At 44.6% G+C, this 20,412-nt stretch overlaps 1 protein-coding gene across 1 annotated transcript in view; it reads right to left on the bottom strand.

Moving 5' to 3' along the window:
• Window positions 1-20,412, bottom strand: part of LOC140205576 (TBC1 domain family member 12) — a 151,824-nt gene that overhangs the window by 130,754 nt on the left and 658 nt on the right. The window contains exon 2 of the mRNA XM_072273212.1: window positions 3,721-3,808. Within this exon, the coding sequence (XP_072129313.1) occupies window positions 3,721-3,808 (88 nt within the window). The remainder of the gene's footprint in view (window positions 1-3,720; window positions 3,809-20,412) is intronic.

Here is a 20,412-nt window from a genome sequence, read left to right as displayed (position 1 = left end):
GTCATCTTGCAACCTATAAGAATGCATCAGGACTTGGTCAGACAATTGCTCTGCCCAGGATTTAAAGAAACTGCAGAAATTTGTGGTGGCAACCTAGTTTATCACGTAAACCAGCCTCATCTCTGTTAACTGTGTCTATTCCTGGTGCTGCCTCAGGAAAGTACCTAACACTAGGGTGGCACGGTAGCGTAGTGGTTAGCACACCACTTTACAATACCAGCGACTCTGGTTCAATTCCCACCGCTGCTTGTAAGGAGTTTGTACGTCCTCCCTGTGACCGCGTGGGTTTCCTCCAAGTGCTCCGGTTTCTTCCCACAGTTCAAACACACACCGGTTGGTAGGTCAATTAGTCATTACAAATTGTGCCATGATTAAGATTAAATCTAGGGATTGTTGGACGTCATGGCTCAAGGGGCCGGAAGGGCCTATTCCACGCCGTATCTCAATAAATAAATAGTCAGCAAACCCCTCCCACCCCAATCATTCTCTCTTTTCCCCTCTGTGATCAGGCAGAAGATGAAAGCACAAACCACCAGACTTAAGGAAACCTTCTATCTTGCTGTTAACAGACTCTTGAACTCATTCACTAAAAGATGAACTCATGATCTCCCAATCTACCTCATCATGGCTGTTGCTTTTTATTTTGTCTACCTGCACTGCACAATCTCTGTGACTGCAACGCTATATTCTAAATTCTGTTTCATTTTACTATTGATATAACTGTGAATGACGTGATCTGTCTGGACAGCATGCAAAAAAAGCTTTTCACCATATCTTGCTACACGTGACATTAACAAATACTGTAACAACCTTCAGCCAAGGTATGTCACCAAAGACTCTTGCAAATTTCTACAGACATACCATGGAGTGGGTGGTGGGGTGAAGATATGCTTTCACCACAGAAGGTGTAAGGCTCTCCTTCCATCCACTAGCCTGCAGGTCACCCTTGGGCAAGGTGTAGCACCTGCTTAGCCCCTCAGTTAGGGGCATATGGGAGCAGGGAGACTTTTCCCTTCTGTTGGATCTGATGATATTCTTCGGATGTCAAGAATGTGGTATAATACTTGGTGATTATGGCTATTTTCTCAAGTGATATTAGAACAAACTGAGTAAAGAAAATAAACAAAGGAAAATGAGTTGTGATTGTCTCACTCTCAGACTAGAGATAACATTCATAATATAACAATTAACCTATGAAATAGCCAGATTCAAGTAGTGTGATACATGCTACAGAAAAACAGAGAAGCTTCTAAGAAAATAGAAAATCAGCTGCACTGCAATTACTAGAAAACTCAATGCACAATTAAACACATACAGATCTTATATAAAACAATAAACTACGAAATTATAACAATTCTACACCCTAATCTGGTATAGGTATTAACCAGGGTGGAGATGGTTCTCTTCCAAAGGAGGTGTAAGGCACTCCTTCCCTCCATTAGCCTGGAGGTCACCCTTGGGTGAGATGTAACACTTCCATAGACCCCAATCAGAGTCACGTGAAGCCATGGGAGCAGGTGGTGGATGGATGTTTGAGCAGATGGTGCACATCACAAGGCCCAGTTATGTGACCACTGACACCAGGCAGACAATCACTGAAGAGACAATCACTGACAATCACTAATGGCTGTGGTCACTCGTCTTGTAAAGACACCACCCAGAAGTAGTCAGTGGCAAACCACTTCTGTAGAAAAAGTTAGGGTTAAGCAACACACATAAAAGTTGCTGAGGGAATGCAGCAGGCCAGGCAGCATCTCTAGGAAGGGGTACAGTCGACGTTTCAGGCCGAGACCCTTCGTCAGGACTAACTGAAAGAAGAGCTAGTAAGAGATTTGAAGGTGGGAGGGGGGAGGGGAGATCCAAAATGATAGGAGAAGATAGGAGGGGGAGGGGTGGAGCCAAGAGCTGGACAGGTGATTGACAAAAGGGATACAAGAGGATCATGGGACAGGAGGCCTTATATTCTTTCTGGGTAGCCTCCAACCTGGTGGCATGAACATTGACTTCTCTAACTTCCGCTAATGCCCCTCCTCCCCCTCGTACGCCATCCGTTATTTATTTTATTTTTATTTATATATTCTTTTTCTCTCTCTGTCCCTCTCACTATACTCCTTGCCCGTCCTCTGGGCTTCACTCCTCCCCCTTTTCCTTCTCCCTGGGGCTCCTGTCCCATGATCCTCTCATATCCCTTTTGCCAATCACCTGTCCAGCTCTTGGCTCCATCCCTCCCCCTCCCACTTTCAAATCTCTTACTAACTCTTCCTTCAGTTAGTCCTGACGAAGGGTCTCGGCCCGAAACATCGACTGTACCTCTTCCTAGAGATGCTGCCTGGCCTGCTGCGTTCACCAGCAACTTTTATGTGTGTTGCTTGAAATTCCAGCATCTGCAGATTTCCTCGTGTTTGTGTTTTTAAAAGTTAGGGTTAATTGAGTTTTCAAGGATTGCTGGGTCGGTATGGCTTGAAGGGTCGGAAGGGCCTAATCCCCACCATATAGTTAAATAAAATAAATCATTAAATAAAACTTGGTTTCCAATCCAAGCAGTATACTGGCAAATCTCCTCTGCTCCCTCTCTAAAGCTTCTACATATTACCTATAATGAGGGGATCAGAACTGAACACAATACTCCAAGGTTGTTGGACTCCAAGTGTGGTCTAATCCCTCTCCACTACAGAGCACATCAACAAAGAGTGCTGCCACAACGATCAGCATTCATCATTAAAGACTAACCCCCCCCCCCCCCTCACCTATCACCATCCAGGCCATCACTACTGTCATCAGTCAGGAGGTACAAGAGACTCAGGACCCACACTTCCAGGTTCAGGAACAGTTTTTGTCCTTCAACCATCAGGCTCCTAAAGCAGCATGATAACTTCACTCACCACTGAACACAGCCTACATACTCACTTTCAAAGACTCTACAACTCGTGTTCTTGGTATTGTTTATTTATTGTTATTTAGTTCCATAGATGGGGGTCAGTGGAGGGGAGAGGGGGAAAGAGTGGAGATAGACTCCGAACCCTATTAAATACTCCCAATGGTGCGGATCTCAAATAGCCTCTGACAACCAAGTTCATCTCTGGGCCTTCACGTGTGGCTTAGTTACTAAGTTTAGGAAATGTTTCTACTGACAGAAGGGGCAAAGGCAGGTTACTGATGCATTAAAACCAGTTCAGGCAGATAGGGCTCATCAGCTGTAGTTGTCGCTCAACTAGGAGAAAGGAAACTCTGATCTCAAGCCTCCACTGCCTTATGGCTATACCCACTCATGGATAGCTTCTGGAATAAACACCGAGGAAAAATATGGAGCTGGAGTCCCTGAGGCAGTCCTATGTTGAGTTCAATGCAGAGTGGTAACTTCTCTGATGTGACTGGTGCCAAACTGTATCGGTCTCTGAAGTTTCTTCAGATTCATCAGCTATGTGAAGGAGGGAAACCTGCTACATGGGCAACAGCTTATTCTCCACATGGTTGTATGTAGTTTCTCACTGGTTCGACTGTATTTCTTTGTTCTACTGTGAACGCCTGCAAGAAATGAATCTCAGGGTTGATATGGTGACATACACGTTCTTTGATAATAAATTTACTTTCAATTTTGCACTTTGAACCAGGGTTTTAAAAACTCGTTAGAGACAGCAGCGGGAACTGAACTACGATCTCTGGCACTGTAAAGCTTTGCGCTATCCGCTACACCACTGTGCTGCCCCAATATTCCATTACCTTATTTGTCCACTGCGCACCAGCCTCACTCCAGTTGTTGAGGATGTCCTGCCACAGTTCCATCCTGGACGCGCTGACGCTTGGAAAACTAAGTTGTGATACAATAGGCAAGTATTAAAACATTGACTTTAATAGAGCCTTTCAAACACTCAGAATACCCTAAAGCAATTTACAAACCATCTTTAAGTGTTGTCCAGGGAGGGGTAGTACATCTGGTGAAGGGGGTTGTTGTGTCCATTCTGGGCAGCTCACTCACATTTGGTCCCAACCAGACACACAGCTCTCACCTGCGGCTCCAAGTAGCTGTTTGGATGTGACAGCAGCCACACCCCAGTACACTGGTTCAACAAGGGGGCTAAACCAGGTGAGGGTAGCTGGTGGGCCTCATACCTCGGTGAGATAGGGACATGCCTGTCCTAACACGTGAAGTCAGCTCCGGCGGACTGAGCAGATAAGATCTACAGTGAAATCTAATGTTCAATAAGGTGGTTCTATAAAGTCTTGTGGAGTTACAAGGCACACAAGTCATGGTCATCCATTGCAACCAAGGAAGACCCCAGTTTTGTGATGGCTACTTGTACTACTGACCCCAGTCTTCTGAGGTCAAGAGAGTGCAATGGCTTTTCCACTTTAAAAGCTTTCCTGCACAGGTCTCCTGTCATTGTTGGATACAACAGATAACCAACAGTCACTATTGTAATATAAGAAATCCTGCAGTTAATCTGATCCCAGGATTGAAAGGCTTGTGATATGAGGAGTGTTTGATGGCTCTGGGCCTCAGAATTTAGAAGAATGAGGGGGTGACCTCATTGGAACCTATTGATTACTGAAAGGCCGTGATAGAGTGGATTTGTAGAGTATATTTCCTATGTGTGGGAGTCTAAGACCAGAGGACACAGCCTGAAAACAGAAGGACGTCCTTTTAGAATAGAGATGAGGAGGGATTTCTTTAGCCAGAGAGTGGCGAATCTGTGGAATTCACTGCCACAAGCAGCTGTGGAGGCCACATCATTGGGTATATTTAAGGCAAAGGTGGATAGGTTCTTGATTAGTCAGGGCATAGAAGTATATGCATAGATAGATAGATACTTTATTGATCCCAAAGGAAATTACAGTGTCACTACAAGTTCACAGATATACAATATTAGAAAAGTAAGAAAAATAAATAAAAATAAGTTACCTTAAACAGTCTAACAGGAGGGGGTCATCACTTCCCCAGCTATAGGTTGACTCATCATAGAGCCTAATGGCAGAGGGTAAGTATGACCTTATATAGCGCTCCTTGGGGCAGCACATTTGTCAGTCTATTACTGAAAGTGCTCCTCTGTTCAGCCAAGGTGGCATGCAGAGGGTGAGAAACACTGTCTAGAATTGCCAGGATTTTCCGTGGGGTCCTTTTTTCTACCATGGCTTCTGGTGTGCCAAGTTTGACTCCTATAAACAGAGCCAGCCTTTCTAATCAGTCTATTAAACCTGTTGGCATCACCTGCATTGATGTCATTGCCCCTGCACACTACCACAGAGAAGACTGCATGGGAAGAAGGCAGGAGATTGGGGCTGAAAGGGAAAATGGATCAGCCATCATAAAATGGTAGAGCAGATTTGATGGGCCAAATGGCCTAATTCTGCTCCTATATCTTATGGTCTTATGGAACTTGGTCAGTTTAAACAAGAGAAAATCTGCAGATACTGGAAATCCGAGCAACACACACAAAATACTGGAAGAACTCAGCAGGCCAGACAGCATCTAGGAAAAAAATACAGTCAACGTTTCCAGCCGAAACTCTTCGGCAGGACTGGAGATAAAAAAAACTGGTTCCGGGAGGGAGATCAGTGGGGAGGGACAAATGGACAAGGGAGTCATGTAGGGAGTGATCCCTGTGGAAACTGTGGGGTGGGGAGGGGTGGGAGAGAAGATGTGCTTGGTGGTGGGATCCCGTTGGAGGTGGCAGAAGTCTTGGAGAATTACATGCTGGACGTAGAGGCTGGTAGAGTGGTAGGTGAGGTCAAGAGGAACCCTATCCCTGGTGGGATGGCAGGAGGATGGAGTAAGAGCAAACATGCTTGAAATAGAAGAGATGAGGTTGAGGGCAGCGTTGATGGTGGAGGAAGGGAAGCCCCTTTCTTTGGAAAAAGGAGGATATCTCCTTTGTTGAGAATGAAAAGCCTCATACTAAGAGCAGATGCAGCAGAGACAGAGGACTTGAGAGAAGAGGATGGCGTTTTTTTTTACAAGTAACAGGGTGGGACGAGGTATATTCCAGGTAGCTGTGAGAGTCCGTGGGGTTATTATAGACATCGGTGGATAAGCTGTTTCCAGAGACAGAGACAGTGAGATCTAGAAAGGGGAGGGAGGTGTCGGAAATGGACTGGGTAGGGTGGAAGTTGGAGGGAAAGTGGATGAAGTTGATAAGTTTGTCATGTATGCAGAATGCAGCATCAATGCAGTCATCAATGTAGTGGAGGAAATGTGCGGGACAGTCACCAGTGTAGGCTTGGAACATAGAGTGTTCCACGTAGCTGACAAACAGACAGGCCTACTGGAACCCATGCGAGTGCCCGTGGCTGCACCTATTGTTTGAAGGAAGTGGGAGGACCCAAAGGAGAAATTATTTAGAGTAAGGACAAGTTCTGCTAGGCAGAGGAGAGTGGTGGTGAGGGGAACTGGTTGGGTCTGGTGTCCAGAAGAAAATGGAGAGCTTTGAGGCCTTCCTGGTGGGGGATGGAGGTGTATAGGGACTGATATCCATAGTAAAAATAAGATGACTGGGGCCAGGAAACCTGAAATCATTGAGAAGTTTCAACACCTCTCTGTATTTGCATGTTGAGGAATAGTCATAACAAAGATACACAAATGTGGAGTGACTAACAATTTTGAATTAATTTTTCTTAATTGCTTTTTTATGGAGAGATTTACCATGTAATATTGTGTTTAATTTTAAGTGAGTTTTGATAGTTTCTGAATGCCAAGGAAATATTAGGAAGCATGATCTAATCAGAGTTTTAGAGAGCTGCAGCATTACCTCACAGCTCTTGAACTCAATCCCCTGAATAATGAAGGCCAATGCACCATAGGACATGTTAGTAGAGGGATAAACATTTTAGATGGTAGGAACATTGTGTTCTTCAACTAGACATTGCTTTGTATTTCCCCAGGGTCAAATGGGGACATGACAGTAAACTACATAAGTGTACTAAGAACTCAAATCATGCCAGTGGGATTTTCTGTCTGCAGTAATCGAAAACTTAGGCAAATGATAAAAAAAAACATTTTCTAATTAATTTATCAGGATCTGGACATCAATGGCGTGGCCATTATTTCTTGCCCGACCCTACCCTCCTTTGAAGTAAGTGATTTACTGGGCTACCTTGGAGGACATTTGTGTCGCCTATACTGGTGGTTGTAGAGTCACACGCTCAGTGACCACTTTATTAGGTTCACCCGTACATTTGTTTGTTAATGCAAATATCTAATCAGCCAATCATGTGGCTGCAACTCAATGCAGAAAAACTTGCAGACATGATCAAGAGGTTTAGTTATTCCTCAGATCAAACATCAGAATGGGGAAGAAATGTAACCATGGAGTGATTGTTGGTGCCAGACAGGGTGGTTTGACTATTTCAGAAACTGCTGATCTCCTGGTATTTTCATGCACAACAGTCTCTAAAGTTTACATAGAAAGGTGCGATAAACAAAAATCATCCATTGAGTAGCAGTTAGGTGGGCAAAAACACCTTTTTAATGAGAGAGGTCAGAGGAGACTGGCCAAACTGGTTCTAGCTGACCAGATGGTGATAATAGCTCAAAATAACTATGCATTACAACAGTGGTGTGCAGAAGAGCATCTGTGAACACGCATCACATCGAACCTTGAAGCGGATGGGCTACAACATCAGAACCACACCGATTCCACTCCTGTACTAAAGTGGATAGAGAGTACAAGCCAGACCAGATGAGGAGAATTGGATGGATTTTTATGACAGTCCAGTGACACTCTGAACCAATGTGAACCTGGTTCATTTCACAGATTGCACTTCTCAGTTTTCTGCAAGGGGATTTCAGCAAAAAAGGCATCCTATATCACAGAAAGGAACAAGAGTCTGTAATGTCTCTACCTCCCCCTTCCCTCTTTTTCTATTCCCCACTCTGTTTCCCGTCTCAATTCTTCTCTGCTCCTCATCTGCCTATAACCTCCTTCTGGTGCCCTTCCTTTCCCTTTCTCCCATGGTCCACTCTCCTCTATCAGACTCCTTCTTCAGCCCTTTGCCTTTTTCACCCAGCACCACCCAGCTTCTTACTTCATCTTCTTCTTCCCCATCCATCTGGCTTCTCCCATCACATAGAAATAGAATAGTACAGCACAGTACAGGCTCTTTGGCCCACAATGTTGTGCTGACCCTCAAACCCTGCCTCCCATATAACCCCCCACTTAAATTCCTCCATATACCTGTCTAGTACTGTCTTAAATTTCACTAGTGTATCTGCCTCCACCACTGACTCGGGCAGTGCATTCCACGCACCAACCACTCTGAGTAAAAAAAACCTTCCCTTGAACTTCCCACCCCTTACCTTAAAGCCATGTCCTCTTGTATTGAGCAGTGGTGCCCTGGGGAAGAGGCGCTGGCTGTCCACTCTATGTATTCCTCTTAATATCTTGTATACCTCTATCATGTCTCCTCTCATCCTCCTCCTCTCCAAAGAGTAAAGCCCTAGCTCCCTTAATCTCTGATCATAATGAATGCTCTCTAAACCAGGCAGTATCCTGGTAAATCTCTGTACCCCTTCTAATGCTTCCACATTCTTCCTATAGTGAGGTGACCAGAACTGGACACAATACTCCAAGTGTAGCCTAACCGGAGTTTTATAGAGCTGCATCATTACCTCGCGACTCTTAAACTCTATCCCTCGACTTATGAAAGCTAACACCCCATAAGCTTTCTTAACTACCCTATTCACCTGTGAGGCAACTTTCAGGGATCTGTGGACATGTACCCTCAGATCCCTCTGCTCCTCCACACTACCAAGTATCCTACCATTTACTTTGTACTCTGCTTTGGAGTTTGTCCTTCCAAAGTGTACCACCTCACACTTCTCTGGGTTGAACTCCATCTGCCACTTCTCAGCCCACTTCTGCATCCTATCAATGTCTCTCTGCCATCTTTGACAATCCTCTACACTGTCTACAACACCACCAACCTTTGTGTCATCTGCAAACTTGCCAACCCACCCTTCTATCCCCACATCCAGGTCGTTAATAAAAATCATGAAAAGTACAGGTCCCAGAACAAATCCTTGTGGGACACCACTAGTCACAATCCTCCAATCTGAATGTACTCCCTCCACCGCCACCCTCTGCTTTCTGCAGGCAAGCCAATCCTGAATCCACCTGGCCAAACTTCCCTGAATCCCATGCCTTCTGACTTTCTGAATAAGCCTACCGTGTGGAACCTTGTCAAATGCCTTACTAAAATCCATATGGATTACATCCACCGCACTACCCTCATCTATATGCCTGGTCACCTCCTCAAAGAACTCTATCAGGCTTGTTAGACATGATCTGCCCTTTACAAAGCCACGCTGACCATTCCTGATCAGCCCACGATTCTCTAAATGCCCACAGATCCTATCTCTAAGAATCTTCTCCAACAGCTTTCCCACCACAGATGTAAGGCTCACTGGTCTATAGTTACCGGGACTATCCTTACTACCTTTTTTGAACAAGGGGATAACATTCACCTCCCTCCAATCCTCCGGCACCATTCCCGTGGACAACAAGGACTTAAAGATCCTAGCCAGAGGCTCAGCAATCTCTTCCCTCGCCTCGTGGAGCAGCCTGGGGAATATTCTGTCAGGCCCCAGGGACTTATCCATCCTAATGTATTTTAACAACTCCAACACTTCCTCTCCCTTAATATCAACATGCTCCAGAACATCAACCTCACTCATATTGTCCTCACCATCATCAAGTTCCCTCCCATTGGTGAATACCGAAAAGAAGTATTCATTGAGGACCTCGCTCACTTCCACAGCCTCCAGGCACATCTTCCCACCTTTATCTCTAACCTGTCCTACCTTCACTCCTGTCAACCTTTTGTTCTTCACATAATTGAAGAATGCCTTGGGGTTTTCCTTTACCCTCTCGCCAAGGCCTTCTCATGCCCCCTTCTTGCTCTCCTCAGCCCCTTCTTAAGTTCCTTTCTTGCTACCCTATATTCCTCAATAGACCCATCTGATCTTTGCTTCCTAAACCTCATGTATGCTGCCTTCTTCCACCTGACTAGATTTTCCACCTGACTTGTCACCCATGGTTCCTTTACCCTACCATTCTTTATCTTCCTCACCGGGACAAATTTATCCCTAACGTCCTGCAAGAGATCCCTAAACATCGACCACATGTCCATAGTACATTTCCCTGCAAAAACATCATCCCAATTCACACCCGCAAGTTCTAGCCTTATAGCCTCATAGTTTGCCCTTCCCCAATTAAAAGTTTTCCTGTCCTCTCTGATTCTATCCTTTTCCATGATAATGCTAAAGGCCAGGGAGCGGTGGTCACTGTCCCCCAGATGCTCACCCACTGAGAGATCTGTGGCCTGACCCGGTTCATTATCTAGTACTAGATCTAGTATGGCATTCCCCCTAGTCGGCCCGTCAACATACTGTGACAGGAATCCATCCTGGACACACTTAACAAACTCTGCCCCGTCTAAACCATTGGAACTAATCAGGTACCAATCAATACTAGGGAGTTAAAGTCACCCATGACAACAACCGTTATTTTTGCACCCTTCCAAAATCTGCCTCCCAATCTTTTCCTCGCTATTTCTGCTGCTACCAGGGGGCCTATAGAATACTCTCAATAGAGTAACTACTCCCTTCCTGTTCCTGACTTCCACCCATACTGACTCAAAAGAGGATCCTGCTACATAATCCACCCCACCCTTTCTGTAGCTGTAATAGTATCCTTGACCAGTAATGCCACCCCTCCTCCCCTTTTTCCCCCTCCCTATCCCTTTTAAAGCACTGAAATCCAGTAAAATTGAGAATCCATTCCTACCCTGGTGCCAGCCAAGTCTCTGCAATGGCCACTATATCATAATTCCATGTATGTATCCAAGCTCTCAGTTCATCACCTTTGTTCCTGATGCTTCTTGCATTGAAGTACACACACTTTAGCCCTTCTACCTTACTACCTTTACACCCTTTATTCTGCTTCTCTTTCCTCAAAGCCTCTTTATATGTCAGATCTGGCTTTACTCCATGCACTTCTTCCACTGCTCTATCGCTCTGGGTCCCATCCCCCTTGCAAATTAGTTTAAACCTTCCTGAACCATGCTAGCAAACTTACCTGCAAGGATATTGCTCCCCCTCGAGTTCAGGTGCAACCCATCCAATCTGTACAGGTCCCACCTTCTCCAGAAGAGATCCCAATGATCCAAAAATCTAAAACCCTGCCCCCTGCACCAGCTCCTCAGCCACACATTCAACTGCCATCTCCTCCAATTCTTACCATCACTGTCACGTAGCACTGGCAGCAATCCTGAGAATGTCACCCTTGAGGTCTTGTTCTTTGGCCTTCTGCCTAGTTCCCGAAACCCACACTTCAGGACCTCATCCCTTTTCCTGTCTATGTCGTTGGTACCAACATGTATCACGACTTCTGGTTGCTTTCCTTCTCGTACCAGGATGTCGTGCACCCGGTCAGAGACATCCCGGACCCTGGCATCCGGGAGGCTGTCCTTCTCACGTCCACAAAATCTCCTGTCTGCTCCCCTGACTATAGAGTCTCCAATGACGACAGCTCTCCTCTTCTCCGTCCCACCCTTCTGCACCACAGGGTCAGACTCAGTGCCAAAGGCCCTGTCACCATGGCTCTTCCCTGGTCAGTCGTCCCCATCAACAGTATCCAGGACGGTATACTTATTATTCAGGGGAATGGCTACAGGGGTGCTCTGCACTACCTGTCTACTCACCTTCGCTTTCCCTCCCTCTGACTGTCACCCAACGACCTGCTTCCGGCAGCCTAGGTGTGACTACCTCCCTGTAGCTCTCATCTATTAAGCCTCATTCTCCCTTATGAGTCGAAGGTCATCCAGCTGCTGCTCCAGATTCCTTACACAGTCTTCCAGATCGCCCAGCTGTATGCACTTCCGGCAGATGTGACTCTGCGGGAGAGGGCAGCTCCCCCAAGACTGCCACATCTCACATGAGAGGCACATCACCGTCTCAGGAGGCATTGTAAAGCCTAACTGGGAGAAAACTCGTCCTCTGCCTCTTCTTGTTGAAGCCTCTCGAGTCAAAGCCTCAAAGCTCCACTCCATCACTGGCCCACTCACTCACTGGCCACTTTCCACCTGGTCTGTCCTCCTTCCCCTTCCCTTCCCTCCTTATTCTGGCTTCTCCTCCCTTCCTTTCCAGTCCTGATGAAGGGTCTCCACCCAAATCGTTGACTATTTATTCCTGTCCATAGATGCTGCCTGACCTGCTGAGCTCCTCCAGCATTTTGCGTGTGTTGCAAGAGACAGCAGATGCTGAAATATGAATCAATAAACAAAATGCTGGAGGAACTCAACAGGTCGAGTTACATCTGTGAGGGGAAATGAATAGTGGCTGTTTTGGTCCAAAATCTTCATCGGAATCAAAATTGGGTTTACTATCACTGGCATATGTTGTCACATCTGTTGTTTTGTGCAGCAGTAGATTGCAACACATATTTTTTTTTAAGTTACAGTCGTCATTATGTGCAGTGTGGTATGATATAGACAATCGTGGTCTTGGCCACGAGTGTTCTTGGCAAATTTTTCTAGAGCGGTTTGCCATTGCCACCATCTGGGCAGTGTCTTTATAAGACAGGCGACCCTCACCATTATTGATACTCTTCAGAGATTGTCTGCCTGGCGTCAGTGGTCACATAACCAGGACTTGTGATATGCACTGGTTGCTCATTTAACCAACCACCACCTGCTCCCATGGCTTCACATGACCCTGATCGGAGGGACTAAGCAGGTGCTACACCTTGCCCAAGGGTAACCTGCAGGCTAGCGGAGAGAAAGAGCACCTTACACCTCCTTTGGCAAAGACACATCTCTACCCTGCCACCCTAGTTATAATAATAAATATAAAAAACAAATAGAGGGGAAAAAAAAGCAAAAAGTGAGGTAACGTTCATGGCCCATTCAGAAATCCTATGATAGAGGTGAATAAGGTGTTCCTGAAATATTGAGTGTGTGTCTTCAGGCTACAGTACCTCCTCCTTGATGGAGTAAAGAGAAGAGTGACCTGTTCCTGATAAAGGGTCTCAGACTGAAACGTCAAGTGTCCATTTGCCTCCATAGAAGCTGCCTGAGCCACTGGTTTTTGTTCATCTATCGTTATCTCTGCAGTCATAGCCTAAACACAATCTGAGGCAGGAGCCATCCAGGAAACAGGGGAGAGATCATTAGAGAGAGCGCCCACTTGAAGGAGCACTTTAGGCAATTCAGTGCTGTAGAGACCAAGTCATTGGGTTTATATAAAGCAGACGTTCATAGGTTCTCGATTAGTCAGGGCATCAAAGGTTACAGGAAGAAGTCATGAGCATGGGGTTGAGAGGGATAATAAATCAGCCATGATGGAAAGGCAGAGCAGATTAATGGCTAAATGGTTTAGTTCTGCTCCTGTGTCTTATAACCTTATGGCTGAAGAAGGAGAAATCTGATAAGACAAGGCAGTGGACCCCATGAGAGAAAGAGGGAGGTGATGGGCGGGTGAGGAGAAGAGAATGGGTAAGAAGGGAATAGGGTCAGAGAATGCTGAATCTTTGTGGGTGGAATTAAGAAATTACAATGATAAAAAGAATTATGGAAATCATATATAGGCCTCCAAATAGTGGGGTTGAGATTGCAAAGGGCGCTGGAAAAGGCATGTAATAAGGGTAATGACAGAATTGTAATGGGGGACTTTAGAGCAGCTTGTGCTTGAGCTTACTTGGGAAAAGACTATCTTGGATTGGGTTTTGTATAATAACCCAGATCTTAATAGGGAGCTTAATGTAAAAGTACCCTTAGGAGGCAGTGTTCATAATATGATTAAATTCATACTGCAATTTGAAAGGGAGAAGCATAACTAACATGTACCAGTATCACAATGGAATAAAGGGAATTAAAGAGGCATGAGAGAGGAGCTTGCAGAGGTGGATTGGAGGATTCTGGGGGGGATGACAGCAGATCAGAGGTGGCTGAAGTTTCTGGGAATAGTTCACAAGGTGCAGGATATGTCCCACAGGGGAGGAAGTTCTCAAATGGCAGAGGTAGGCAACTGTGACTGACAAGTTAAGGACTGCATAAAAGCAAAGGAAAGGGCATATAGGGTAGCAAAGGTGAGTGGAAGTTAGATGATTGGGAAGCTTTTAAAATCCAACAAAAGGCAACTAAAAAGCAATAAGAAGGGAAAAGATGAAATATAAGTGCAGACTAGCCAATAATATAAAGCAAGACACTAAAAGTTTTTTCAGTTTTATAAAGAGTGAAAAGGGGGTGCGAGCTGATATTGGACCACTGGAAAATGATGCTGGCGAGGTAGTAATGGGGGACAAAGAAATGACAGATGAACTTAATGGGTACTTTGCATCTGTCTTCACTGTGGAAGACAGATATATATATATATATACTTCTATGCCCTGACTAGGGTTGATGTGTAGAGGATGTTTTCTATGGTGGGGGTATCGAGAACTAGAAGGCACAGCCTCAAAATTGATGGGCGACCCCTTAGAACAGAGGCAAGGAGGATTTTTTTTTTTTAGCCAGTGAGTACCAAGTCTGTGGAATGCTCTGCCACAGACTGTGGTGGAGGCCAAATCCGTGCATATATTTAAGGTGGAAGTTGATTGTTTCCTGATCGGTCAGGGCCATTGAAGGATACGGTAAGAAGGCAGGTGTATGGGGTTGAGTGCGATCTGGGAATCAGCCATGTTGAAGTGTTGGAGTGTTGGAGCGTTGGAGCAGACTCGATGCTCCTATGTCTTATGGTCTAGGGGAAAGAGACTGGGAAATGAAAACAAAAGGGAGAAGGGCAAGGGGAGAAGTTACCAGGTTAGTTAAATTGATGTTCGCGCCATTAGGTTGGAGACTATACAGACAGAATAATCTCCTTAACCATGACTCTCTCCAATACTGCATCCCACAGAATACTATCTGGGCAGCCTTGCCACCATCCTTTACCGACATGAAGTCCAAAAAGCCAAATGGTAAATGAAAAAAAAAAGAAAATCACAGAAGCAGATTGTATTCCATCTGGCAGAGAAATTCCTACTACAAATGATCAAAGTTGATGTTCTCAAGGAGCCCACAAAACTGATTCTTGGTTCCTCACTACAGACAAAAGGTACCAAATGTCCACAGTGCATGAGCTGGTCTGAGGTTCACTATAATTGTCATCTAAAGGGAGACTATTCCTTACTGTTAAATCTGGTGATATTGATCTGCAGGTTCTTTGGATACCACGAATGAGGCATAACACTTAGTGATTATGGCCATTTTCTTAAGTGATATTGGAACAAACCAAACAAAGAAAAGAAACAAAGAAAAAGGAACCATGATTGTCTCATTCTCAGACTAAAGATAAGAGCATTTCAAATATAACAATTGGCCTATGTGGTGTGATCCCTGCTGCACAAAAACAGAGAAGCTCTAGAAAATACAGAATCAGTACAACTACAAGAAAATTCACTTAATTACACGCATACAGGTCATTATATAAAAACTATTAGCACAGGAAAATTAAAATACAAAAAAGCATAACAATTCTACACTCTAATTGAGTACAGAAGGTGGGACGTTATGCTGAAGTTGTACGAGGCCTTGGTGAGGCCTAATTTGGAGCACTATGCGCAGCTTTAACCACCTACCTACAAGAAAAATGTACAGAGAAAATTTACAAGGATATTGCTGGGTCTGAAGGACCCGAATTATAAGGAAAGATTGAATAAGTTAGGACTTTATCCTTAGAATGTAGAAGATTGAGAGCAGATTTGATAGAGGTATACAAAATTATGAGGGGTATAGATAAGGTAAATGCAAGCAGGCTTTATCCGTTGAGGTTGGGTGGGTCTACAACCAGAGGTCATGGCTTAAGGGTGAAAGGTGAAAAGTCTAAAGAGACATTAGGGAAAACTTCTTCATTCAGAGGGTCCTGTGAATGTGGAACAAGCTGTCGGCACAAGGGGTGAGCTTGATTTCAACTTTTAAGCAAAGTTTGGATAGGTACATGGATGGTAGGGGTATGGAGGGCTATTGTCCAGGTGCAGGTCAGTGGGAGTTGGCAGTTTAGTTCAGCACAGACTAGATGGGCCAAAGGGCCTGCTTCTGAGCTGTACTTTGCTATGACTCTATAACTGTAATCCAGTGTAGAGATAATGGCTCAGGTCATCCGTCTTGTAAAAACACTGCCTTGAAGAAGGCAATGACAAACCACTTCTATAGAAAAATTTGCTAAGAACAATCAATGTCATGGAAAGACCATTATCGCCCACGTCATACGACATGGCACATAATGAATAAATGAATCCAACATTCGTCATAGTTTCATCTCCCACATCCGGGAAGAGGAGGACAAGGCAAAGAATCTCAGATACATCACATCCATGACACAAGAAACATCTGCTCGAGTTATGGACCACAGAACTGGGGCCTTAGGTGCACTGTCCATGCTGACCCTTCAGCACTCATTTTCACTCTTTTTTTTTAATTTTCCCCATGTTGCCATCAATTCCCCCAGATTCTACCAGTCTCCCACACACTCGGGGCTACGTAGTAGTCAATTAAAAAGTCACATCTTTGGCATTGGAGAGAAAAGCCACCTAGGCACAGGAAGACCACACAATACAGCATTGAAAGTCAGGCTTAAAGCTGACCATTGAAGCTGGGAAGCAAGAGCTGGAAAGAGAGGAGATTTGATAGACGTATACAAAATTATGAGGGGTATCGATAGGGTAAATGCAGGCAGGCTTTTTCCACTGAGGTTGGGTGGGACTACAACCAGAGATCATGGGTTAAGGGTGAAAGGTGAAAAGTTTTAAGGGAACATGAGGGGAAACTTCTTCACTCAGAGGGACATGAGAGTGTGGAATGAGCTGCCAGCACAAGTGGTGCACGTGAGCTTAATTTCAACTTTTAAGAGCAGTCTGGACATGTAGATGGACAGTAGGGGTATGGAGGACTATGGTCCCGGTGCAGTTCGATGGGAGTCAGCAGTTTAAATGGTTCGGCACAGACTAGATGGGCTGCATGGCCTGTTTCTGTGCTGTACTTTTCTATGACTCTATGTCATTTGTAGTCTTCTCCACGGTCTGTCACAGCAAGAGATTGACAAAGGGTGTTCTCAAAAACCTCCTTCAAATGGTGTAACATTCCAAACTATGTACAAAGTCTTGACCTATGTCTACTTAAAACGGAGAAGTGGAGAAAAAAAACTTCAAAACATGGCCTCTGTACCTCCTCTGTAACTGAATCCTCAATTTCCTCATCAGGAGAACACAAGTCAGTATGAATCAGTAATAACATTTCACTAACAATCAGCTCAGGTGCATCTCAGGGATTTGTCCTAACCCACTGCTGTACTCTCTACATTCATGACTGTGTGGCTAAGCACAGCTCAAACACCATCTGTAAATTCTCTGATGACTCCAGCATTGTTGATAGAATCTCAGATGAAAACAAGGGGCCAGACAGAGGCAAGACTGATCAGCTGGATGAGTTATGTTGCAAAAACAGCCTTGCACTCAGTGTCAGTAAAACCAAGGAATTGATTGTGGACTTCAGGAGAGAGGAAGTCGATGGAACACACATTGTCCTCACTGAAGGGTCAGTGTGGAAAGGGTGAGCAGCTTCAAGTCCTGGGCATCAACATTCGTAGAATCTATGCTAGGCCCAACATATTGGTGCAATGATGAAGACAACACGCCAGCAGCTTGGAATTTGATGAATCAGATTTATTATCATTGGCGTATGTTGTGAAATTTGATAACTTAGCAGCAGCAGTTCAATGCAATATATAATATGGAAGAAAAAAATTAAATATTAACAAATAAATGAGTAAATCAATTACAGTATACATACATTGAATAGATTAAATATAGTGCAAGAAGCAGAAATAATATATTAAAAATGTGAGGTAGTGTTCACGGATTCAATGTTCATTTAGGAATCGGATGGCAGAGGGGAAGAAGCTGTACCTGAATTCGCTGAGTGTGTGTCTTCAGGCTTCTGTACCTCCTACCTAAAGGTAACAGTGAGAAAAGGGCATGCCCTGGGTGCTGGACGTCCTTAATAATGGACGCTGCCTTTCTGAGACACGCTCCTTGAAAATGTCCTGGGTACTTTGTAGGCTAGTACCCAAGATGGAGCCGACTAAATTTACAACCCTCTGTAGCTTCTTTTGGTCCTGTACAGTAGCTACCCCATACCAGACAGTGATGCAGCCTGTCAGAATGCTCTCCACAGTACATCAATAGAAGTTTTTGAGTGTGTTTGTTGACATACCAAATCTCTTCAAACTCCTAATTAAGTATAGTCGCTGCCTTGCCTTCTTTATAACTACATCGATATGTTGGGACCAGGTTAGATCCTCAGAGAACTTGACACTCAGGAACCTGAAACTGCTCACTCTCTCCACTTCTGATCTCTCTATGTGAATTGGTATGTGTTCCTTCATCTTACCCTTCCTGAAGTCCACAATCAGATTCGGTACATCACCAAAGGCTCTTGCAAATTTCTATAGACGCATGGAAGACAGCATTTTAACTGGCTGCAGTACAGCATGGTACCGAAGCTCCAATGCATCCGATCACAAGATGCTGAAGAAAGTTGTAGACTCGGCCACCTCCAGCATGGGCACAACCCCTTCCCACCACCAAGGGCATCTTCAAGAGGTGATGCCTCAAAGTGCTATCCACACCAAGGATCCTCACCATCTGAGAAATATCCTCTTCTCATTATTATCATTGAGGTGGTATGGGAGCTTGAAAAACCACACTCAACAATTCAGAAACAGCTCCTTCCCCTCCATCATCAGATTTCTGATCAGGTCCTTAAACCCATGATCGGGTCCACATTCCTCTTTCTGCACTATTTTTTATTTTGTAATTTGAAATAATTTTATGTTCTTACACTTCACTGCCACTACAAAACAACAAACTTTACATTATATAAGTTCATAAGACATAGGAGCAGAATTAGGCTATTCAGCCCATCAAGTGTGCTTTGCCATTTCATCATGACTGATTTTTTCCCCCTCTGTGCTATTCTGCTGCCTTCTCCCCATAACCTTCGACATCCATACTAAACAAGAACCCATCAACTTCCACTTTAAATTTACCCAGTGACTTAACCTCCACAGCTGCCTGTGGCAATTAATTCCACAGATTCACCACCTTCTGGCTAAAGAAATTCCTCCTCATCTCTGTTCTAAAGGCTGTGTCCTCTGCTCCTGGACTTCCCCACTATAGGAAATGTCCTTTTCACAGATGGTGATAATAAACCTGATTATAACATTGTGCAATTGGGATATCAATGTTTAAAAGACAGGTACTTAAATAGCCACACACATAAAAAATGATGGTAAACGCAGCAGACCAGGCAGCATCTATAGGAAGAGGTACAGTCGACGTTTCAGGCCGAGACCCTTCGTCAGGACTAACTGAAAGAAGAGAGATAGTAAGAGTGGGAGGGGGAGGGGGAGATCCGAAATGATAGGAGAAGACAGGAGGGGGAGGATGGAGCCAAGAGCTGGAAAGTTGATTGGCAAAAGGGATACATGGCTGGAGAAGGGAAAGGATCATGGGAGGCCTAGGGAGAATGAAAGGGGGAGGGGAGCCCAGAGGATGGGCAAGGAGTTATAGTGAGAGAGACAGGAAAAAAAAAAAGAGAAAAAAAGATAATAAATTAAAAAAAAGGGATACGGTACGGAGGGGAGGTGGGGCATTAACGGAAGTTAGAGAAGTCAGTGTTCATGCCATCAGGTTGGAGGCTACCCAGACGGAATATAAAGTGTTGTTCCCTCAACCCGAATGTGGCCTCATTTTGACAGTAGAGGCATCCGTGGATATTCATATCAGAATGCCTACACTTAAATTGCCGAGCAGGAAAGGGATGCGGGCTGATGGGATTAGTGTAGGTAGGAATCAAGGTTTGCAGCAATGAATTGGGCTAAAGAGCCCATTTCTGTGCTGTAGAACTCCATAATTTTATGAAGAACCACCAGCCCTGATGAAGGGTCTCGGCCTGAACCGTCGACTATTTATTCTTTTCCACAGATACTGCCTGGCCTTTTAAGTTCCTTCAGCATTGGGTGTGCGTTGCTCTGGATTTCCAGCATCTGAAGATTTTCTTGTGTTTGTAAACCTAGAAGTTCCTTCATGCAGAGAGCCAACATAAATGGCAGAACTCCCAAGTTACCCTATCTGTGCACCACATCATAGCCTCATCACTCACCCTCAAACCCTGTCAGAAATGTAGTAAAAGCAAGTCATTCTCACCTCAACAGATAGGCCCAAGATGACTTAGTGTATTCATTGTACAGGTTCAGTCGGCTGTATTGACAGAATAGTTTATTGAATTGATTTTAATCCGAATTGTTCGTGGTCAGGCTTTTCAAGTAGGTTCATTTGGAATATGTTACATATTCCTTTCTGTCTTGTGGTTTATTGATTGGTTTTG

This window comes from Mobula birostris, chromosome 11 (genome assembly GCF_030028105.1).
Source record: "Mobula birostris isolate sMobBir1 chromosome 11, sMobBir1.hap1, whole genome shotgun sequence".
Classification (NCBI taxonomy): Eukaryota; Metazoa; Chordata; class Chondrichthyes; order Myliobatiformes; family Myliobatidae; genus Mobula; species Mobula birostris.
Note: the sequence above shows the minus strand (reverse complement) of the source record. Positions and strands in the feature narration are given on the sequence as shown.